General features: G+C 38.7%; 4 protein-coding genes across 5 annotated transcripts; 2 read left to right on the plus strand and 2 right to left on the minus strand.

Annotated features, from left to right (window-relative positions):
- The first annotated feature begins 1,187 nt into the window (after positions 1–1,187).
- LOC147868748 (pentatricopeptide repeat-containing protein At2g03380, mitochondrial-like) lies at positions 1,188–3,673 on the plus strand. The gene has a single exon (XM_087323084.1). The coding sequence runs from the start codon at positions 1,213–1,215 to the stop codon at positions 3,661–3,663; it is 2,451 nt and encodes an 816-aa protein (XP_087179210.1). The 5' UTR covers positions 1,188–1,212; the 3' UTR covers positions 3,664–3,673.
- Positions 3,674–4,559: 886 nt separating this feature from the next.
- On the minus strand, positions 4,560–7,796 carry LOC147868749 (L-ascorbate peroxidase 2, cytosolic-like). The gene is made up of 10 exons (XM_087323092.1): positions 7,641–7,796; positions 7,503–7,536; positions 7,116–7,290; positions 6,436–6,501; positions 5,767–5,815; positions 5,464–5,546; positions 5,311–5,390; positions 5,039–5,141; positions 4,884–4,942; positions 4,560–4,713 (listed from the first exon to the last, which is right to left on the minus strand). The coding sequence occupies exons 1-10, from the start codon at positions 7,723–7,725 to the stop codon at positions 4,698–4,700; spliced, it is 750 nt and encodes a 249-aa protein (XP_087179218.1). The 5' UTR covers positions 7,726–7,796; the 3' UTR covers positions 4,560–4,697.
- A 7,755-nt stretch (positions 7,797–15,551) lies between these two features.
- On the plus strand, positions 15,552–17,141 carry LOC147868750 (protein-L-isoaspartate O-methyltransferase 2-like). Of its 2 annotated transcripts, XM_087323107.1 has the most exons (4): positions 15,552–15,572; positions 15,770–16,040; positions 16,180–16,344; positions 16,719–17,141. In XM_087323107.1, the coding sequence occupies exons 1-4, from the start codon at positions 15,567–15,569 to the stop codon at positions 16,964–16,966; spliced, it is 690 nt and encodes a 229-aa protein (XP_087179233.1). In that variant the 5' UTR covers positions 15,552–15,566; the 3' UTR covers positions 16,967–17,141. The 2 variants fall into 2 exon arrangements, with proteins under 2 accessions (XP_087179233.1, XP_087179227.1); XM_087323101.1 differs by lacking the exon at positions 15,552–15,572 and having other exon boundaries at positions 15,692–16,040.
- A 1,540-nt stretch (positions 17,142–18,681) lies between these two features.
- Positions 18,682–21,617, minus strand: LOC147868751 (cysteine protease ATG4B-like). The gene is made up of 8 exons (XM_087323118.1): positions 20,988–21,617; positions 20,731–20,816; positions 20,513–20,563; positions 19,809–20,191; positions 19,591–19,729; positions 19,341–19,396; positions 19,181–19,251; positions 18,682–19,087 (listed from the first exon to the last, which is right to left on the minus strand). Exons 1-8 carry the CDS (start codon positions 21,502–21,504, stop codon positions 18,894–18,896), a joined length of 1,497 nt encoding a protein of 498 aa, XP_087179244.1. The 5' UTR covers positions 21,505–21,617; the 3' UTR covers positions 18,682–18,893.
- Positions 21,618–24,142: the final 2,525 nt, after the last annotated feature.

Below are 24,142 nucleotides of genomic sequence, written 5' to 3' on the forward strand. Positions count from 1 at the left end.
TACTACATAGAGGCGGAAGAGAAAGCGTAGATGGACCGGTTGCTTGTCACAACCGGAGAACTAGAGATGGCCCGGTCAAGGATCCAGAGCCTAGAACAAGACTTGGACCTGGCCATAGAAGAATTGGCCAAAATGGCCTTAACCGGACCACAACTCCAAGTATCGGTGACTCCGGTAGATGTACAGAATAAAGAAGCATCGGCACATGTACATAGCAATAAGACCGCGGAGACGGAAACAGTCCCGAAGATAGTGGCGGCACAAGGAAAAGAGCTTGCTGAATTAAGAGATGAACTGGCCACACAGGAAGCATTACGCACCCGAGAGCGGGACTTGAAGAAAGCGGCAGAAGAAGAGCAACGAAAGATTGTTGAGGACCTCCGCCGGGTCGAAGAGAATCCGCGGAAAGGACATCAGGCCTATGACCGACTGAAGGAGGAGAAAGAGAAGGCGCTGCAAGAAAAGGAGAAGCTGCGACGGATGGCAGAAACAGAGATCGAAAGGCTGAAAGAAGAACTCTGTCAACAGAAGGACCGGGAAGACCGCGCTCGCCGGCAACCCAACCAAAAGCTGAAGCAGAAGACCGATGATTTTGAGCACCTGCACCGGGACTACAAGCACCTAGATACGGAGCATAAGAAACAACAGGAGAAGATGGCAGAGCTCCGATAGGAGGTGCATAGAATTGAGACAACATTGGCGGAGGAACGGGCGGAAAGAACCACACTACTGGAGGAAACCGCGCAAGAACGGATGGAGCTGCATAAGCAACATTATGAAGAGAAGGAAAGAGCGACGATGGTCTTGCAAAGGCTGCAGAACACCTATCAAACCCAATTGTCACATTACCGGGAGCAGGAGGCGGATACGGTTGCACTGATCAAGCAGTTGAAGGACGAACGACAAGCCGCGGCGCAAGAACGGATGGAGCTGCATAAGCAACATTATGAAGAGAAGGAAAGAGCGACGATGGTCTTGCAAAGGCTGCAGAACACCTATCAAACCCAATTGTCACATTACCGGGAGCAGGAGGCGGATACGGTTGCACTGATCAAGCAGTTGAAGGACGAACGACAAGCCGCGGAGGCACACAGGCGGGCGGGCGATCGATCCATATGACAACTTGTCCACCTAGAGGAAACATATGTAGAGGAACCAGCTTGTCCACCCTTTCTCTGTCACTAACTAAATACAGGGGAGGGGCCAAGCTGAATGGTTCCTGAACGTCCTGTGAAGAAGCTTTCTGCAGGAAGTAAGCTCTTATCTGCATTCCCAGGTAGCACACCAGGACATTCACAAGAGAAACCCACAAAACTAAAGAAAACCTCGTTTACTCTTTCATCACTGCCAGAGACCCTCCCCAATGATCTTGAAAACGTGAGAGATGAAGCCACCTATGCATCTCTCTTGAGATGGTGTGGCCACAACAAAGACCTTTCTCAAGGAAGAAACATACATCATGCTATTGTCAGGTGCGGCCTTTCAAGGAGCCATTTCTTGCAGAACCATCTTCTTTATATGTATGGAAAGCTTGGACAGATACATACAACTTTTTATATCTTCGGTAGTATGCGTCGAAAAGATGTGTTCTCATGGAATTTCATGATAAAAGCATGCGTTCAAGAAGGCCAAGGCAACCATGCAATTGACCTTTTTAATCAAATGCAGAGAGAAAGCATAATGCCAGATAATATCCTCATTGTGAACCTTTTGCCTTCGTGTGATTGTTCCAATGGCATCAGTAAACTACATGCTAGGCTTATTGGAAGTGGATATGAAGAGGATCTAGCACTTGGCACTACTCTTATAAAATTATATGGAAAATATGGTTGTGTCGATGCTTCAAGAAATGTTTTCAACAAGATGGTTGATATGGACACCATGTGTTGGACTGCTATGATTGCTGTATATGCTCAGCATAAGCAAATTAAAGAGGCCATGAAAGTGTTTGAAGGAATGGTACAGTTTAATATATGTTTAGATGATGTTACTTTTCTTAATGCTGTATCAGCTTGTGCTAGTTGTGGAGATATGTTGGAAGGAATGAAGGTTCATTTTTTGATGGTATACACTGGAATGGAGTCCAATCAAGCACTAGATAATGCTGTTTTGCATATGTATAGCAAATGTGGCACAATTGATGATGTCTGGTACCTTTTTAGAATGATGGACGAGCCTGATGTAGTCTCATGGACAGCAATGATCACATCATACGTCCACCAAGGTTCAGTCATTAATTCTTTCCAAGCGTTAAATCAAATGCATGAAGAAGGGATTTTACCGAACAAGTTAACATTCATGAGCATTATAAGTGTTTGCACAAGCCCAAGGTTTCTAAAACTAGCCACGCATGTGCATTCTTGCATTGCATTCTCTGAGTACATGTCAGAAGTTTCCATATGTAATGCGCTTATCAATATGTATGGCAAATGTGGAGATGTCTATGATGCATGTGGAATATTTGAAAATATGCGTTCTAAAGATGTGGTTTCATGGAACACCATTATTCATGTGTGTACAAACCATGAACAAGGAAACAGTCCCTTTCAGTATTTTAAACAAATGCAGAACCAAGGGACACTTCCAGATGATATCACCTTTGTCAAGGTTCTGGATGCAATTTCCAACCAGAGATCATTACATGAGGGAAAGCAAATACATGCCTGTATCTATAGTAAAGGTTTTGAGTCCAATATTGTTGTTGCCACAGCCCTTGTAAATATGTATGGAAGACACGGTTGTATGAAGAGGACATCTGTGTTGTTCGATGAAATGTATGACCGAGATACGATAGCATGGAATACCATGATTGAGCTACATGCCCAAGAAGGGGAAGAGAAATATGCCTTCCAAGTGTATGAACAAATGCAACAGGAGGGAGTATTACCGGAAAAGTCCACTTATGTTAGCATTCTTTCGACATGTAGAATCCATAGCATGTTAACTGAATGTAAGTGTGCACATGCTCGGATTATGGTCAGGCAATGTGGCTTGGACCTTGTTTTAGGCAATGCCCTTCTTAATACATACGCAAAATGTGGTTGCCATGGAGATGCATGGAAGATGTTTCAAGACCTTCATGTTAGGGATGTAGTTTCATGGAATACGATAATTGCAGCATATTCACAAAATGGGAAAGCCAGAAAAGCACTTCAAATATTTTTGTCAATGAGAAAGGAAGGGGTAACCCCAAATGGGGTCACTTTTATTAATATACTCTCTGCATGTAGTCATTGTGGTCTAATAGATGAGGCATGTCAAATTTTGCTTTCTATGCATTTGCACTATTCGATAAAACCAAATGTTGAGCATTATAATTGCATAATTGATCTTATTGCTCGGATGGGGCGACTTGATGAGGCTGAGAAGTGGTTGCATGAAATGCCAGTGGAACCAACTTATATTTCGTGGTTCATTCTTCTCAACTCATGCAAGCACTATCTTGATGTGAAAAGGGCTCAAAATACTGCTGAGCGAATGCTTGTATTAGACCCAAATGATGCAACCCCCTATATACTTCTGTCAAACATCTATTGTCACATCAATAACGATGATGATGCATTCTCAAATCTGCATGTGACTGAAGATGAAGGCCTAAGCATTCCTTCAGGTCACACTACATTGAGGCAATTTGAAACAAAGAAAAGAGTGCATTCCACATAAGTGCCTCAGCAGACATAACAAGAACAATTAAAACCCTCCGTATCATATACTATGCAAATCTGATCTGCACCACACTAGTGGTTGTTCTACCAGACACATTGATTTAGGTTGTTCTATGAGACTGGATTTCAAAGGCAAAATGGCTCTTCAGAGTTGTTATTAAAACGAAACATTCATATACATTGCAGACAACCTTGTGTAGAAATATTTAGGTAGAACATACCCAGAACAATCTGAAAACTAGAATGAAACCACTAATGTCATAATTGCAACGCTTGTTGAGTTATGAGATTAAATTCCTCTATTTAATTGCATCACAAAAGCAAATGATGAATACATATCTACTTGTATTTTGCAAACCATCAAACAAAAACTTTGTATCTTCTCCAAAATACAAAAATGACTGGCATTTACATAAATGTAAGTACACTATTTAATGATCATCATAGTATAACACAAATTTATACTCTTTCTGGGAGCTCTCAGTAAAACATCAAGCTAATGTAGTTTTTATGGAAGTCGCATTATGCCAAAAATTTCTCTGCAAGCCCATGTTATCCATTTAATGATCATCGTAGCATGACACAATATATCCTCTTTCAATGAGCACTCGTCAAATATCAAGCTAATTATGGAAGACATTATACCAATTGTATACAAGATCGATATGATTCTCTACAAACCTATGTTCAGCAATATCCATGAACAGACAAACAGAATGTAACTTATTAAGCAAGCACATCATAATTTATGAAGAACATAAAAATTCACATCACAGTAATGAATTTGCAACTTGCAACTAAAACAAAAACCCAAAGAAGTCATCATTACGTAAGTGTCATCCATTATTTTCTCATTATCGTCTAAAGTTCTTAATGATCTCATTACCAGACTGCGAATTTAATGATCTCAAGTATTTTCTCATTATCGTCTAAAGTTCTTAAACTTTACTACTCAGGTGGGTAGCTTAGCGCCAACAAAATTCTTGTTCGTAATCAGAAATTAGCAATTCATTCATGCCAATAATTACAGCATCAAGCATCAGCAAACCTGCATCAAAAGCAATAACATTAATTCACATTATATACCCTCTATTGCGTTAACATTAGATGATATTCTATTATGTCCATATACTGATGTATCGCTGTAACATTAAACACCATCACCAATATTTAAGCACATACTCGGGTTGCTTACTGAAAGGAGTTCAAGAAGCTTACCCAAGTTCAGAGAGTGCCAAGTGAGCTTCAGCATAATCCTTGAAGAATTCCTCCTCATCCTAGTTGAAACAAAATACCATCAAAATACTTGGGTATTCACAGAGAATACATGTATAAATCCTTATCAATGTAAAAACAAGAAGTTTTCAAAATACCTTGGCATATATCTCAACATATGGACGGAAGGCTGGGTCGTTGATCAAAGCCTTGTCAGACGGAAGCTGAAGAAGACCCTCTTTCTCACCAGTCACAAGCTCACTGGATTTAGAAAGCCAAATCTCACAAAGCCATCCATTTGGAAGACATCATCATACGATAAAACAAAGTCACAATCTCACAGAAAGAACGCATAAAATTTTAGAGTGCCAAATTTATCGATCAAATACAGAACTGATATAATTAGCAATCAATCATGTATGCTTCTTACACGAAGTAAGAGTTGTCAAAACATAGAGGATTGGACGTCCATGCTCCTTCAAAACCTGATCTGTCCTTGTGGCATCTTCCCTGTAGAGAGGTTAACTTTCAGTAATCAATTGCTTTCTTTACATAAAGTTATGAGCGTTTAAGAAACACTAACCAGTGTATGAGCTCCAGAAAGAGCAACAATTTCCTTATCACCGAGACCCATATGACCAAATACAGCTCGAAGATGATCAGAACCTGGAAAGAATGGTACAATCATATTGAAAACAACCTGGAGAACTTATAAAAAGCAGCTTCCGCAAAAATGAATGTACCCTAAATCCAGCACAAGGAATGCACCCTTGCTAGCATGAATTTATACTAAACAAGTCAACCAAAAATCCAGCGAAGTTTATGTACCCTAAATCTAGCATTAACATATATGAAATAAATCCTAAATCTAGCAACATATAGATACCCTTAGTGGCATCAGGCAAGCGACCCTCCTCTGGACTCTCAGTCTTATCCTGAAAATGAACAAAAATGGTTAACAAACTGATTTAAGAGTAATAAATGAACTAACCTATGATCAAAGGTTTATAAATGAGGTAGTTAATGATGTCAATAATGTGGGATGCAGAAGTCATAAAAAGAGATCCATGAACACGTTAGTTTATCATGTCAATCTTTTATATGTAAGAGTCAGTGATGAGCTTGTTAATTATATCACGAAGATTAGATGATTGAGTGAGATTCTATAAATGAGTTACTTAAATCATCTCGATCATTTCTGAAGCATGATAGATGAGCTAGTTACTCGTGCCAATGGGATTAGATTACTGATATTAAATTCATAAATGAACTGGCTAATCATCACCACAAGAGTAGATTATCGACAAGGTTGATAAATGAGCCAGTTACTCGTCTCATTAAGTTAACATGCAGCATGCAGGTGGTATAACTCAGAAGGGGGACATTTATCCCTATAAGTTTATCATGGCATAAATTGCATAAGTTGTAAAACGATCAAGTTGATAAACTCTCTAATTAAGAATGAATATCTTATCAGTGACGTATTACTAGCTAGTTATTCATCTTAATGCTAGTGTCATTAGTAAACAAGTTAATCACCAAATTAATTTATTACCGGTCGTCCAGGATGGAAAGGGATCTCAGGTCCTCCAGTGATTTCAATGGCCACAACACCAGCAAGCTATAAGCAAATATATCACCAGAAAATCATTGAGCCATGTACTTGACAATTGTAATTTGGATACAAGAACAAAATTGTACAAGAATAGACAAAAGTACTAAAATACCTCTGACTTGGGTATTTGTTAGAATACCCCTACTTATAAAAATTATACTACAATAACCTTTACTTTTTAAAAACTGTAAAAGAGGCAATTACAGTGCTACAAGAACCAGCTAATAAGGGTACTTTGCGTCGTATATTAATTGCTAGCATGTTCACATTTTTTAGCGTTCACAAGAAGCCCATATTACTGCATCTAGAATTCAAGTGGCACTTCCCTGTTAATTTTCTCATCCAGCTTTCATCTACCTTTCAGCTATCTAGCTTCAATCGTCAATATAACCTCACTTACATATGCTAACTTTTACCCGTTTCCAATAGCCCACTCATGTGGCTTCTCATCCAGTCGCATTTTCCTACAAACCTTCTACATTTCTTTCCTTCGATGTACCTACCAAATTTTCTAGTACGGAAGGAAACTGGTAATGTTTGAAAAACTTTGAGAAATTGGTGCACATCGTCCTGGGATTCTATCGTTCTCTCAATACAAATAGACAAAATCGCAGCTATACCTGATAAAAGTCTGCATAAGAGAGGATTGGAAACTGATCTTTGATAGGCTCCAAGAGGTTAATGGCGATCTGAAGGCCAGCGTTAGCACCATGGGCGAGCTCCGCAGAGTTCCTTATAGTTCCAAAAGGGCCACCTGTCTTTGTAGAAACATCATATGTTCCAGCAGCATGCCATCTACAGCACAAACACTAAATACATTTATCCTAGCCAATAAATATCTATTATGCATGCATTGCAATTTGCATTAAATCAGATTTATATCCAAAACGATTTTAAGAGATCAGATAATCTGGTTTACAGGGCACCGCAAGCTTTATAGAAGAATTTGAGAAAGAAAACGAAAGATTTCAAGAAGCTTATTATTTTCTTTTAGAAGGGAGACTTACGCAAGGCGAACTATTATGGGTGCACAGTTCTTATCTGCAGTTCACAAGTAGAATTGACCATTATGTTAATGTAACAAAGTTTTAAAACAGAAATATAGAATTGATCTGAACATAACTGCAAGATTTTCTTATATGCACCTGCTATGAGAGCCCTCAACTTTCTCTTGGCCTTGGTGACTGCAGACAAGTAGTCATCGCTCACTGTAGGATAAGCTTTCACCATTTTGAAGCAAAACCCCTGCAGCAGTAAATATAAGCCAAAGCTTTCTATTGCACCAATTTAGGAAAGAATAATTATCCACACTTAATCGATCTCCATAGAAAATCTAATTTCAATAAGATTACATTCAAGTAACTATACACCCAAAGAATTTCCTATATCCTTCAGAATATTATTCAAAAAAATCGAAGCAGAAGAAGCGAAAGTATACGTGTGCATTGCCATTACGTAAAAAAATCAGGAGATATATAGACGTATAAGTATTCCATTAAAAAGGTGGACTTAGTGTCTAAGGAGAAATAGATACTGACTGCATACTCATAGAAACAATAGCCAAAGTAGACACCAGAAGACGCCATAGAAAAAGAAGAAGGAAGACAACCTCGTAAACCCAATGGCGATGATGAACGACACTGATCAGCACCCGAAGAAACAATAGAAAAACATCGTAGACAGAGGAATCAAACGGGTAAGAAGAAGACGAAAATACATTGAACAAATGGGAGATGTGTACTGATCAATACTCTCGTAGTTGCAAAAAATTGGCAAAAACGGTGGAGACGTCATCAACTCCAAGAACATGAATACTATCAGAATGAGACTTGCTGACAGAAACTGTACGTAAAATGGCTAATGAGACGGATCAAAATATTGTAAAATGGGGACTTCTAATCGGGAAACAATACCGATCAGCATACAGAATGTAGAAATAGCCTGATCACACAGGAAAAGTTTGCACTTTTTGAGAAGGTAGCAAGTCAAATAGTGGTAAACTGAGTAAAGCATCTCAGTTACAAGCGGAAACAGAAGAATCGGGAGGAGAGAAGAAAATGTGTATATCTTACCTGAAAGTGTAAATTGTGAGCTGAGACCTAATGATAATAGTAAATGGGAGAGACAGAGATTTCGATTCCAAAGAATATAGATCAAAATGCAAGATTAAGCAACTCGGATCGGGGAAAAAATAGAAAACCATTTAAAATAGACACGGGGAGGAAACCTAAGCTCAATCTGATGGAAAGACCGCTAGAAGCCTGCATTAAACAGAAGAATACGAAATTTGAGGAGGAGAAAGATTTGTGTGAGAAAAAAGAAACTCGGATATCAATAGAACCAGTTGATGAAAAGAGAGGAAACACGCATTGTTCTTATACCGCGAAGATATAGGAGGGAAACGATAGCACAGGTGTTCGGAGAAATAGAAATCGAAGGGGAAGCAAGGGGTCAAAAAGCCTCGGCAAAAAGAATGTCAAGAATCAGTAGAAATAGACGAAGAACATGAAGAAGAAACCATGGTTCTTACCTACGAAAGATCAAGGGAGTGAGTGGGGGGGGAGGATTGAGCAAGATCGGAGGAAAAAAAGAAAGCAAAACATTAGAGTAGGGCCATTCAGAAAACAGAATGCGAGGCAGAGTAGGGTTCTTCTGAGGAAAGAGAAAGCTTGGGAAGTGTAGTAGGAGAAGAAGAAGCCATTGATGATAGGAGTGAAGGAGTTTCTTCTTACCTGACTGACTGACTGACTGATGGACAGCGATGGCGAAGGAACAGTGAAGAAGACAGAGAGAGGAGGAGACGAAGGCGAAAGCGAAGGCGAAGGAGAGAGAGAGAGAGAGAGACTATAAATACGGCGATTCTTGTATTTGGTGGGTCTTCGAAGGAAGCAGCAGCCCCGTCGGATGTGTTTGGAATCGACGGTGGCCTGAGGCTCTTGTATTCGACGGATCCGATTGCTTTGATGACCAATCCAGTGAACGGCCCAGATTGATTTTGGCGTGCGACCAAAAAGCCCTACCACTAAGTGCCCCCACACGACACACACCCACACGTGCGTGCCCCTTTTTTTTTTTTTAATGAAGATATCCTGTCATTAGTATAAACAAATTACAAGATTTTAAACCTCTATGTAATCGGCGGGGGAAACAACCATTTCGGTGGCTGAAAATGCCAATAAGGAGTAGTGTACCTGGATGTCACAAATGGAGTAGCTGTCCAGATAATAAGAAACTCATGCCGTTGAGCAATTTTAGCATCAGAATCTCCCACTATACCATCCCATTGACCCTTCAAAGCATGAACTATCTCTAACCAAATATTTGAAATCACTTCAGCAGGTGGTGTTTTCAGATTATGGAAAACGAGAGAACACCGAGCTTTCCAAATGTGATAGACAGTGGTACTACTCAATATCTCCCATATTGGCTGAACTTCCTTCCTTACTCCTGAAAACTGTAATGACATCAGTGATAATGTACAAACACTTCCATTTTTAGTGTAAAACCCATGGTCCATAGATTCGATGCCATAATGGAACACATCACGGGCAAGTGATGTCCAAACGACCATGCCCCAAGTGAGAACCAACGGGGGAAAATAATTAGCGAAAATTCTAAGGAGCCGTTGCCATATCTGTTGAGAATCAATGCATTCCCATAAACAATGTTTTTGAGTTTCCGTTTGTAAATGACATCGAGTACAACATGAAGACACTCCCATCCTATGCAACCATGTGCCAACCGGCAACGCCTTGTGTACAACTAACCACTGTACATGTAATATTTTGTGTTGCTGTTTTCTTGCCCATAAGATAGCCCAGAATTTTGCAAGGAATTGGGGAGTAATACCTTGTTGATTCCAATATTGAGATGCAGCTGGTACCACATCACGTGTATCTGAAAGTACATGTCTTCCCAACTGTACAGAATATTGGAAGAAATTGAACTTGTTACCCGTGTAAGGATCTGTCCAATGATAGTCAATTGGGTCCCAATCTAATCTGAATACCGGTCTTTTAGCTAACACCCACAGCTTCCAATGTGTCCTTATTTCCTCTATCATTGGATCAATATACCATTTACGATCGGCATATCCAATTATCCTTATCTTGTGCTCAATGGCATAGGGGTAATCTATCACCATTTCCCCGGACTGAGACAATTGATTTGTTTCATCCACCTCAAACAACCGGTATGTCTTATCATTTGAATAACCCTTAACAGCCAAGAGTACTTCCAATCTTGAAAAAACCCCAATCCATCTATGGTTAGTGTTATTGGGTGGTATGGGTTGTCTACTCATAGCTTCTTGAATTTGTTGGTACATTATATGTCCGCCATGCATATTACGTAAGATTTCTTTTTGTTCTTCCAACGATCGCGATAAAAATTCTTTCCAAGTCTGAATTGTTTTCGCGGGACCTTCTGTCATTTTTCCCCACGATAACCATTGTCTAGAACCCAACACAAAACCATCTGATGTTGTAAACAACGGGTTCCAAACTATCTTTTGTCTGAGATACTCAAGATAATGTTTGGGGTTCGGTTTATTGCGAAGCAAACCAGGTAGTACTTGTTTCCATGCTGCAAATAATGTCCTAATAAATTTGTCTTCCCATCTAGTGGCTGAAGGTACTCGGAAATTTTCCCTAAATATCCAATTCACATCCTTTGACCAGGGAGCACCTAAGCGAGGAAAGCAATCTGAGCAACGGTCAAGCAATAATACTTTCCATATCTCTTGCCCTGGCATAAATCCTCTAACGAGCAACTTACTTAACAATGCTCTTGATTGGTCCACTGGATCAATAATACCTAATCCTCCTTTAGAGCGAGGTAAGGTAATAACATCCCATTTCACTTTGGACCGAGCATTGCCTTCTGTTTTACCGGACCACAAGAAGTTCCGAACCAATCTACGTATTTTCAGAATACATGACTTGGAGAATATCCAACATGACAAAACATACCATGTTGAAGCCAATAAAACCTGATTAGCCACTACAATCCGACCAGCAAAAGATAGCTTGGCTGAACTCCATAACAACAACTTTTTCCGCAGTGACAATAGGAGGGGTGCCACTTGATTTTCCATTGAAAGATCAATACCTATCGTACACCCTAAGTATCGAACTGGACAACCTGATGGTATCCATCGAAATTGCGGGTGTGGACTCCATAGAGGAGGCTCTACATCCCCCACCCAAAATGCAAAGGACTTGTTCCAATTAACCAGTGCACCCGAAGCCTTACAAAATGTGGATATGGCCAATTCTGTTTTCTGTAGATTTTCCAAATCACCTTTTAAATATAGGGCAGTGTCATCTGCAAATTCAGCGTCCCTTACTTCTATATGTGAGAATGGGATGCGTATTCCGCGTATACCAATATCACCAGCATTCAAAAAGGAAATCATTGCCTCAGCAAAAAACAGAAACAAGAAAGGAGCTAAAGGACAACCTTGTCGAACTGATCGAGAAATAGTAAACAAAGGTCCATAATTCCCAACCAGTAAGACTCTGCTTTGTGCCGAATTATATAATGAAGAAATACCTTTTATCCATTCTTTCGAGAAACCAAAACGAGCCAGTACACCTTGTAAAAATTCCCAGTCAACACGGTCATAAGCTTTCTCAAAATCAAGCATAACAATGGCCAACTCTTGATTAGATTTGGCTGCCAAGGCAGCAGATTCCCAAAATGTATACACATTATCCAATATGCTCCTTTCCTGAATAAAACCTGTTTGCGACGGATGTATAACTATAGGCATTATAGTACCAAGTCTTATACTAAGCGCTTTAGCTAGGATTTTATACACCGTATTCAGTAATGTAATTGGGCGCCATTTCTTGATGTCCAATGAAGGACCTTCTGATTTAGGGATAAGGTAAATTATTCCTTCTGTAAAATGTGAAGGCATAATGCCCTCTCGAAGAATTTGTTGGAATGCTGTACATAAATCTGATTTAAACAAGTCCCAATATTTAATGAAAAATGATGGGGTTAATCCATCCATACCTGGACAACTATTCTTAGGCAAAGCTTGAAGTGCTTCACTCAATTCCTCATGAGTAAGAACGTCTTGAAGACTGGCATTCATATCCTGTGTTATTCTTGAACTCATTTTATTCCATACACAAGACCGACTTATTAAATCCTCATCGGAGAATGAAATAGCTGATAGTAGGTTGGAATAGTATCATGTGGCTATTTCTCTCATCACTTTAGGGTCAGATGAGATGGTCCCATTCTCATCTTGTAGTTGTTTGATTGAAACCGCATTATGATTGGGTCTTATTGCATGAAAAAATTCAGCTGTACATTTATCACCCATTTGGGTCCAAGTAGATGCCCTATTATGGTATTGAAATTCTGCACGCTTTTCTAATAGTACAGCAAGTTCTTGTTTTGCTGACCCAATTTTCTCAGCAATCCAAGTACAGTGTGGATAACGTTCTTGTAATCGTTGTAGAGAAACAAGAGAAGTACGAGACCGTTTCTCCTTTTCTTGGATCATAGAGAACCTCTCCTTAGATTTACCCCTAAAAAATTCTGAAATACATCGTAAGCCATTAGCTACCCGCACCGCCATTGATTCCTGTACAACATCCTTTTGTGACCATAATTGAGCCACTTGTAAGGAAAAGCTATTGTCTAACAGCAGATTTTCAGGAATCTTCATATTGGAGAATTCTTTAAGGTTTTGGGTTGATATTGAAAGAATCACTGGAGCATGATCAGAGAAGGTAGTCCCTGGCATTATATGTATTGTACCAGTTGCTGAAATAAATTTGCCAGATACATAGAATCTATCCAATCGATATGCGTATGGGTATAGGTATGGGTATGGGTATGGGTATGCATATGTGTATGTGTATGTGTATGTGTATGTGTATGTGTATGTGTATGTGTATGTGTATGTGTATGTGTATGTGTATGTGTATGTGTATGTATGTGTATGCGTATGTGTAATGTGCATGTATATAGTGTGTGTGAGCTTCACATCTTGTTTAGGAGCCTGCACGAATCAAAGAATATGTCGTGGATTCAAATGCCCACTTGAAATGAGAGTGAAAGATACTAAGAGCCAAACATTATGTATATGCTTCTGATTCGGGTTATTTCATGATCGAGCAAATGATTCCTCGTGGCTTTCTGAATATTAGGAATGTGTTCGAAGTGTTTTTTGTCGAGAGTGTGTTGCATGCGTAATCCATTAGAGGTACACATTACGGTCAATACCTTATTAGTTTCGGCTAGTTGAGCTTGTCAGTTATTCAAGGCTTCTTTTATAATTAGTGTATGCTTGTTTCACGAGGTAAAGAGAAGACCCTACATGAAGCATTTGATGTATTGTTGGGCAAGATTTGGGGGGATGAAGCATGCTCTCACACCCCAATAATACATATAGCAGCCCCTAAATAACCTCCGAAAACAAAATCCTTGGAGTTGTTTCACGATCTCACTAAAAAGTTAGTTTTCTTTTGCATAAGACGAAGAATCCCTCTAATGACAAATAGCAATTTTGTATGACAAGAGACTAGAAAGTTAGGCCCTCCACCTACAAAATGATGTTTGTTTGCAACTAAAGTAAATTTCACACTCTACAAACATGATTGTATGGATTACTAAAACACAAGTAAAATATCGATGTACAAGCAATTATGATCTCGACAAAGAAAATGATCGATGAAATTAACATCACTTGATAGAATTATTGGTTGAGAGTCGAGACAAGAAGGTCACTTGTTCACCCCTACATTGCATACCAAGGAGAAATTATGGTGATTCGAGAGTACAAGAAAGAAAGATATGGTGATGCCTTATTTAAGAAGCCAAAATGGGCTATAAGACCAAATCAAAGATTACATCTAAAAATGTTTTGTCTTGTCTTAGGAAAGAAACGCTAGCAAAAGTGAGAACATCCCATGAGTTTAATTTAGGGGCTCAAATATGAAGGGATGTCATGTACGTAGAAGAAGATAGCATCAAACAATTTTTATAATTTCAAAATTTTAGTCATGTGCTATTGATTGAAAAGATGACAAAAAAGATTCAAAGCAATTGATATCAATGTCGGATTTACTGTGAGCATGTTTTGGATCCTATTTCAATTTTATACTTGGAATGATGAAAGTGGCATTATCTCAATCTTAACCTATGGGGGGCATCTTCTAAAATGGATGATAAACAATATGTAGTAGCTATTCATTTGGAAATTTTCAGCCATCTAACAAGTGCTAAAGTGTAAAGAAAGGGTAATTGTTTAGTAAAAGTTTAAAAAAAAGGTAAAAGTTTAAAAAAAAAGGTGTTTTGTATTTACCACTAACAAAACACTAGTTGGATGTGTAACAACTGGAACTAATCTTATAATGCCCATTGTGTCACATGAAGAAATATATAATTGCCTAGTTGTGGAACATAGACTTGTTGGATCAAGGGGGGTGACTCAAGCTAATTCTTATGTCCATGCCAATCTTTTTACCCCCAAGCCTTGCTATCTCCTCCATATTTGTCTTCATTATAACTTATAAGTATAACTTACATAACTACAAATCATATCTCATTGCATTCAATTAGAAAACAACATTATAATGTTTGTCCGGGGACTCATGGTTCATGTCGAACGTAAAGAATAGATCCCACTCGTGAGCAATGATACAAACTAAAACCAAAGGGCCTACGAAAATGACAAGGTTTGTTGGCCACAATGTTTATCTAGACAGACAAACTGGTCGGAAGTGAAGTGTCGCAAAGTAAATCGGCAAACTTAAAAGCTACATTCCTTTGGAAGATGTTATAGTTTGGATTATTCTCATGATTGATTATTGTATGAGATATTGATGATAATTGGCTCTATAATGACACTAACCATTTAATGGCATCATCATCTCTCACATTCAAGGAAATTACATACTAAAAGAGAACCAACAGACTTTCCAATTAAAGCTAAAAGAAAGCATTTGGGAGCTTCTGTTAGATGCATATCTATATTTGAAGCTAAAGCTCTTTCTCCTATTCTCTTGTCGGGTTGATTTTTGTCAGCTCTCAAAAAACCACACCAGAATATGGAGGTAAAGCAAACAGTTTTCTTTTATAGCTCATTTATTATTGATCAATGCTCTTGTTCTAGATCGTGTTTAAACTCTTTTTATTTTTGTTTTTAATGGCTGTTTTCTTTTCTTTGTTGCTTCTTATGTGATGATAAGAAAAAGGAAGTATGGTGAGAATCAGAGCTTGCCATAACTCTGCAGTTTTTGTTTTGTCACAGTTCTTCCACACAGGGCATGCAAAAGACAATAAGGCACTTGTGGAGATGCTGAGGCATCAAGGTGTAATCAAGTCACAGAGGGTTATGGAAACCATGGAAGGAATTGATAGGAAGCTGTTTGCTCCTCAAGGAATCCACTCTCCTTATGTGGACAGTCCGCTGCCCATCGGTCACAATGCAACCATCTCTGCCCCTCACATGCATGCTCTCTGCCTTCAGTTGCTGGATGGGCACCTGTACCCTGGCGCCCGTGCCCTTGATGTTGGCTCCGGTATTCGTCTTTTCCTGTGGTCTTGCTTTATTGCTTTGCCTTTTCATCCAACTGGAGATTGTGTTTTTGATCTGTTTTTTGCTAGGGCCTCTCCTTCCTTAGGCCATTTGGTTATAGCTAATTTCCTGTATTTGTGTAGGTACTGGATATTTGACTGCTTGTTTTGCTCTCATGGTGGGGGAGCAAGGCCGTGCCGTGGGTGTCGAGCATATACCAGAACTCGTGGAAAGCTCCATAGAGAATGTTCGGAAAAGCAAAGCAGCCCATTTACTGGAATCTGGGAGGTTGTCCTTGCATGTTGGAGGTACATATTTGATCAAATGGGATTCCATTCATATGTCCTAGAAGTATAGGTAGAAGATTTCCTTAATCCTAGAAGGCATGCAAAAAAAATCATTCTTAACTTCTTTAAATGGTGTTTGCTATATGAGGATGTTGACCAATTGGTTTCTATGGGGGTTTGTATGTGCTATATAGTTTGAAATGCGTTTAATTCTTCACTATGTTGCTTTAGAAGGGTTTAAAGTACAAAATCATTTTTGTACACAATGTATCTTTCTATGAAGTGACTACATGCCTATCATTTGTTCATGTTGAGTGCAAAATCATTTGGGTTCTAGTAGGGTTTAATGTCAATATCTATGTCTAATATTGGGAGGGGATGCCTTCATATTGCAGATGGGAGGGAAGGTTGGCCAAGTGAAGCTCCTTATGATGCCATCCATGTGGGAGCGGCTGCATCGCGTGTTCCGGATGCCTTGTACAAAGAACTGAAGCTGGGTGGCCGCATGGTCATTCCCGTCGGTGATCTCTTTCAAGAGTTGAGAGTGATTGATAAACAAGCTGATGGCACTTTGAAAGAATGGTCCGAAACAGCCGTACGCTATGTCCCCTTGACAAGCAAGAAAGAACAATTGCAATGCTGATCTTATGTTTAAGATGGGTCTATAATATGTGAAGGTCCATTTCATGGACCTGGAATGTTGAAATTTGGAATTTTTGTTTTGGGTTGATGATGATGTATATAAGGTCCCAATTACTGCATGAAAATTGTTTTTTTTAGTTGGAAATGTGAAATATGAACTCTAGTTTTTTTCTCTATCGGGTATGTGTAAAGTTCATGAGTTGTTCTTCTAAGAAGCTGGAAATTTTAAAGATGGGATATTGTTTTTGTTTCATTGTTTCAATTCTATCTTTAGAATATCCATATGGGTGGCTAATTTTAACCTAGGAGTGTTTTGCCCATTGCTAAATATGGGAAGCTACTCCTGTGGTGTTGATGATTAGTTCCCCTCTCCTGTGTAAGGAGCACCTCCCACACCAACACACCTGGGGGTGTTCTGCCCATTGTTATAAATAAGGGAAGCATTCCCGGTTTGGTCTGAGATTGTGTAGGCATTTACTATTGCTACTTATTTTTAGGCCTGATCAGCTTGTGCTGCCTACATTCACACGCATCAAGTCCAAACTCTGGCATAAATTATGGTCTCTAGTTCATGCAAGTGTGTATGCATACACATACATACATGCACAAGTGTGTTATGCATACACATACATACATGCACAAGTGTGTTATGCATACATATACATATATATACATATGAACATGTGTTATACATACATGTATGCACATGCACATATATATTTATATTGAAGTTTGAGAGTCGAGACACTTAAGCACATGAGAATTTTAGCAATGCAGAAAAGTAAATTACAGACATTCTTTCCGAACTAAAAATTCTACTCTTTGTCATGAACAAGGACCATCACTCTTGGCATTCATAGAAATTAAAGGCATATGGCACACAGATATTCTAATTCTCATCTATGTCATTTTCCAGTCCTTCCATCTTAGTTGGCTCTTTTTTTCTCGTCATTAGCAGTACATAATTCATTGGTTGGCTAACTCTTTGTCATGAACAAGGACCATCACTCTTGGCATTCATAGAAATTAAAGGCATATGGCACACAGATATTATCTTTCTAATTCTCATCTATGTCATTTTCTAGTTCTTCCATCTTAGTTGGCTCTTTTTTTCTCGTCATTAGCAGTACATAACTCATTGGTTGGCTAACCAATGGCAATTTTGTTTGTTTTGGATAGGAAACTGTATAAAATTGACAGAGATCTGACCTAAAGTTTGGTAAGGAAACCTCTTCTCTAAAACAATCTTTGTCCTTACTAATTTAAGAGGTACCATAAGGCTAGAAATTCCTTATTGGTTTAAGTGCTACCATAAGCTAGAATACAATTTTGTAAATATCCATCTATCATTAATGATTTAGATGGACACACGAATTATAGCACAAATTATAGCTTTTCGCAAGGGCTATCTTTTCAATGACAAAATAAACTTCACCATATTCAAGAATATATCTAAAAATATCTTGCAATATTCAGCACAACGAGCAAACATTCATTTTCTACAAAATTCTTGATTAACCAGAGGTCGACCATAGAAAAGATAACACCACCATTTTTTGAGAAAATATATAAATTCTGTTTCCCACAAAAAGGGGACATTCAATTTTCCAGACAAAGTACAAACTCATTCAACAAGGGGTTTATCAAGGTAAAGAACACCCACACTACCCATTTCTTACAAAAATCTGCACTATTCTTATGAAGAAAAAACATTAATTTTCAAACGAAATATGTAGTCAGATTTTGACCATGGGTTGAAATTTGAGCCATCAGTGTAGCGAACTTCAATTATGCATATCTTTGAAGACTAGATAGAGGCTCCCAACTATGTACAAAGAATTCCACAGCTTGACGATACATATTTGTGCTATTATAGATGCACAAGGAAAAGAAAGTCTGATCAAGATTTCAATTGAACATAGAACACATCACAGCATTTCCCACTCTTCATCTGATGAGCTGTGCTCAGTAGCAGAGGGCACATCATAAGCACCGGTCTTTGGTTCAGAAAATAGAGAATAGAATTCATTCTCTTTCCTGCCGCTAACAACACTGAACAATGGGGCACCATTTGCCTTCCTCTCGAACTGTGAAGCTCTATCACAGAAATTAGCAAAATCCTCTGGCATTCCAATCAAAATACAGTATTTAGAGTTTTATACATTTTCTTATCTAATATAGGCTACGCAAAATGATAAAAAAGAACAGTTTTGACCTTGGTCTCGACAATAGAAGCCAAGAGCAAGGGATGGATCAATAGAACTCAGTGGCATATGTTTGATATGGCTGTAAATCATAAATCCTCCCAAATTAGGCTGGTGATCAACACTGGTTATACACACATAGACCTTTGACAATCATGTATTATCAGCTACCTGCAATGGTATGTACTTGTATCCACCTTTGGATTGTCCGGCGATATTATACAAACCTGCAGGGGGGTATTATTGTATGTAATTCAAAAAAGCTTGGTAATTGATGGGTTCAGGACAGGTATAATGATTAATAGGAGCAATTTGGACATTCATTTTTCGTTGTGAAAGTTGAAGTTCTTGGATTTATGAAAGACATATTATGAAAGTATTTGACATGCATTAACATTATGCAATGAAGACTTGAATCAACCTGTTGTACTAGATGAGGATCGAGATAAAATACTCTATCATCTTTGACACCAACAAGGTATGTTGAAGCTCCAGGTTTTCCACCTATCACCCCGACACTTTGTGGAAAAGTAAAGGTTTCTGCTAATAATGGAAGATACCTGCAAGGATCATATCTTACAATGAGAACAATTCAAAAGATGCAAATCTCATTAGTATCATCGTTAGATACAGATCTACCTGGGATTTATTTTCTTTAATCCAAGGACAAGAGGAATAAGAACCAGCAGTCCTGACCATTCACTTCCACAATCAACCCACCTAGAGCATATTTCCATGACTGCATCCATATAGAGGCAAGGAGCCCCACCTCTTTCTCCATAGTTCTCTCCTGAAACTACATGAATAGCAAATGGCATTCTTCTTCCAATTCCTCTACGCAATCTTTCTGACTCTGCAAGAGCTTGTAATGAGCAGCAGATTGCGTAAGGTCCTAACCACAATCCTGCCATCAACCCATAGGGGGCTCCATGCAAGAGTATGTTGTGGATCGAAAAGGGACAATCATGAGAATACGAATCCGCAAAGTATTGCAAGATTTCCAAGTAGATGCGTGAACTGGGCTGCAGCATTAACATGGGACCAACTGAAATCAGCTACTCCTGCAAAGTGTATACCCAAAACTAAATCACCATTCCCCTTCTCAAATCTATTATGACATCAGGAGTGATTAATGATGATGACTGGAGTTGGACTAGATTTCTATGGATGTTTGTATGTCAATTCCCAAGTGCACACCATGTGGGTAGGCATCGATTTCACCTCCAATGAAGAGTGCATTCACAAACTTATATGCTTCTAAACATTAACCTCTCTCCAACTTAGGGTGCATCACACGCTGGCAATTCCTAGGAACACATTAATTTACTCAATATCATGTTTACCTGGGATGGAGAGTGCCTCCAGGTCCTACCAAGAAAATGGCAAACCAAAGCCTGTAAGAAACAAAAGGTTGTCAATGTCACAAAACCATTTCAAAATATTTGGAAAGTAAATGGCATTGCAGATTCGGGAAAATAATCAAACTGATTCAAAATAATTGGAATGTTTATGAAGTTACAAAATCAATTAAAACAAGTGGAAAATCATTGCATAGTGAAACCTGTGCAAGAAGCATTTGACAGCTCCGGATCATACAACCCCAACCTACGTCTGTAGTAAATTTTCGAGATCCTACTGCTTCAAATCCTATTTTTAATAGACAAAACATCAAATAAAGGTTATAATTTTGAAGTAGCACGTGATTAAAGACAAGAAATAGGGTTCTTTGGCAGTAAATTTGCCATATCCTGTCAAAGAACATGAAGGAAAGACCCCATATATCTTATATTTCAAAGGAAGGATTAAGATTTTAAACACCTTTTCTGTACGTGATGTAGACCCGAGAGCGAAAATCAGCTTCAAATTCTTCGTTCATTTCAATATGTCTCCCTTCATCGTCATCATCAGAGGTAAAGGAAGAGATTGTAACATAATGTGTTCCTAAAAACCATAAACTACCACCATATATGGATCTCTGCGGGCACCATTTACAACCCAGAAGCCGCTCCTTGAGTCGATAAACTGACATATTTCTTCCAGAAAATCGCTCTTTCAAACGACAAACCCACATATTTCTCCCGGAAAACCGCCACGTTCTCGCCTTACCGCTCGGCCTGAAAACTGCACCACACAAACGGCGGTTTCCCCATGCCCTTTGCAAGAGAGAGAACCAGAAGGAATGAAACCGTTTGGGGCTTTCAAAACCACCAATGATTTGGGCGTCTGGTGGCAGACCGCCAGCGGTTTCAGGAGGCAATCCATGGTACGCAGGATTCAGAGAGGGGTCGATTTCGAAGGGTTCGATCTCTGCAGAGGAATCCTCTGGACCCGTCATGCCTTTTTGGACAGAGAAGACAGCGATGGCTACGCTTGGATGAATCTGTCAAGAAGAATCATGGAGTCAATGAATCTGATGAAGATGAAGGAGGAGAAAACCTCTTGAAAGGAAATACAGAGGTGGGTTTTTCTTAATTCCCGAAGATGCCCCTGATGAATCTGATGAAGATGAAGGGAGGAGAAAACCTCTTCAAAGTAAATGTTTTTCTTAATTCCCGAAGATGCCCCTGAGTATTTCTTCTTTCTTTATGGTCAAAACACAACACAATTTGCTTATGGGGCCAAATTTGGTCTTAGAAGACCTTAATACACATATATCTTTCTTTCTTTCTTACGTTAATAGTCCCAATAAAAATGTATGTGAAAATAAACCCTAGCCTACACACTTGAATGGGTTCCACAAGTTACTTGTGTCCTATCCACGTCTCTTAGAGGCAGGCACATGGAAAGAGATGCATAACTTAATAAAAATTCTGTCCAACAACTATGAGAAGGCTTGGTGGCTAGAAATGCTCACCATGTCCAAATTTCCGCCTCCCTCCTCAAGTAAACAAGCAATGTAAATGTGCATGGGAGAAGATTAATAAAATAGTTGGTCATCAAGAGGTTATTCAAATACTATATGCTCATGTCAACTCATACATCCTAGAGTGCTAGGTAGAAGACCACGAGCAAACGTAGGACGATATCGACTATAGCCTAGACTCAAGAGCATCAATGACGATGCTACTCTTGTCTCTATATATAGAAGTTATACTTAAGAAAATCCTTGTGTTGGCTCAATGTGTTCTCATTGGGTGCATGTCTTAGTATTCATGGAATCGTGTCTCCACGCCAATATCATTTGCCAAGGGGTTCAGGTTGCCATATTCCCTATTGATGTTGAGTCAAGGGAGAGTTGTTGTCTCACACTCTTGAGCCACAAACTTTCCTTACCATACCATAACTTTCACTCACACCTCACAAAGACAAATCTAATTAAGAAGTAGTTAATATTGTGCGAAGGCTTAAGTGTTAACCATATACCACAAGTAAAAGAGATTACACTCCATAGTTTTAACTACACCTCGATTAAATACAAAAGTTGCCACAACACATACAAAATGAAGGAGTGATTAAGGTTTGGATAAATCTCATTGGCATTAATCACTCACTTCACAATTATATGAGAGAGAGAAAGACGAAGGGAGACAACTCTAGTTTAAATCACCAAAGGGGGGAGAAGACCAAAAGTTCAAAAGCAAGCTAAAAAATAGTTTTAAGTCCCTATTTATGGAGTTTTCTTCAAGCAAACATCAATTAGATATAATCCTCTGAGATTGATGTTAACATTCATAATGACGGCGATGCAAATATACGTTGCATATTACATGACACAAGTTAATATTGCTCCCAACGTAGCACAAATTTATGCCAACTAGTATTGGCAATCTCTTGTAACCCTAGACAAAAGGCAATTTTATTTGTATTTCTAAAACCCTAAGACTTGGGTCTATGAGTAAGTGCACTAAATTAACCCCACAAGTTTGTGAACCTATCAAAACCCTCAAATGTGTCAACCTTTACCTAATTGTCTCAATCTTCTAGTTGGCCAAACGCATCAAAACACAGTTACTCCAAGTTGTCATTGCATGTGTGCAATCTTTTGAAGTGGGGGAGTATGTTCCAGACATAAACATAATTGATCATGAGATAGGTTTTCCTAATCTTATGATGAGCATGTGAGGGTTAATTCAGAAAGGAATGAGGATATGAATTGAATCTTACAACACTACAATGGGAGATAAATTGCATACACATCAAGACCTAAGTTTTTTGGCTACATAAAAAGGCTAACTACCTTCTTATGGGAGAGGTTGGACCTTTATTAGTGTAAATATGGCTCTTGTCAACTAAGCATGTGTGATACTTACGAAACCCATAGTACGACCCACATCAATACTCGATAGTATTGGACATCAAGGAGATTTAGGTTTATTTTGCTTCGTCATTAGCGAGTGGTCATGTGCTTTGTCACCCCTCTTTCCTTTCTTTAGTCTATCTTTCATTATATATCTTGCTTAACTTTTAGTTAGCCTCTAACATAACCATATACAAGCTACCCTCTACACACTTAGAATAGTCAAGGGGAGGGAACTTATGTTCCCAAAATACCCCTAAATTCGAATAAAAAAATATAAATTCCCAAAATGACATGAATACCCCTACCCCTCTCCCCTTCCCTCAAATATCAAACTAATATATCTATTCACATTTATAAATATACAATTGCACACAATCACATGCACAAATCGTTGAAAATAGACATATGCACAACACATACACATGTGACGTAGAAGTGCACACACACACACACACACACACACACACACACACACACACACACACACACACACACACACACACACACACACACAAAACTTAACATATTATACACTTACACACGAAGCTGCGACATGCACAAGACTTAAATATATCACAAATACTCACTTTACATGTGTTGAGCCACAAACGTTTTACCAACATGCGAAAAATATTAAACATGTGGAATGCACCCACTAAAGAGGGAAAGTCATAAAAAACACAATCGTATGCTAATTTGTGCATTTCACTCCTATAAACCTACATATAAGTGC

This window comes from Azolla caroliniana, unplaced genomic scaffold, assembly GCF_043228905.1.
Source record: "Azolla caroliniana isolate FFs.n. ecotype wild unplaced genomic scaffold, voAzoCaro1.0.p SCAF_1, whole genome shotgun sequence".
Lineage (NCBI taxonomy): Eukaryota > Viridiplantae > Streptophyta > Polypodiopsida > Salviniales > Salviniaceae > Azolla > Azolla caroliniana.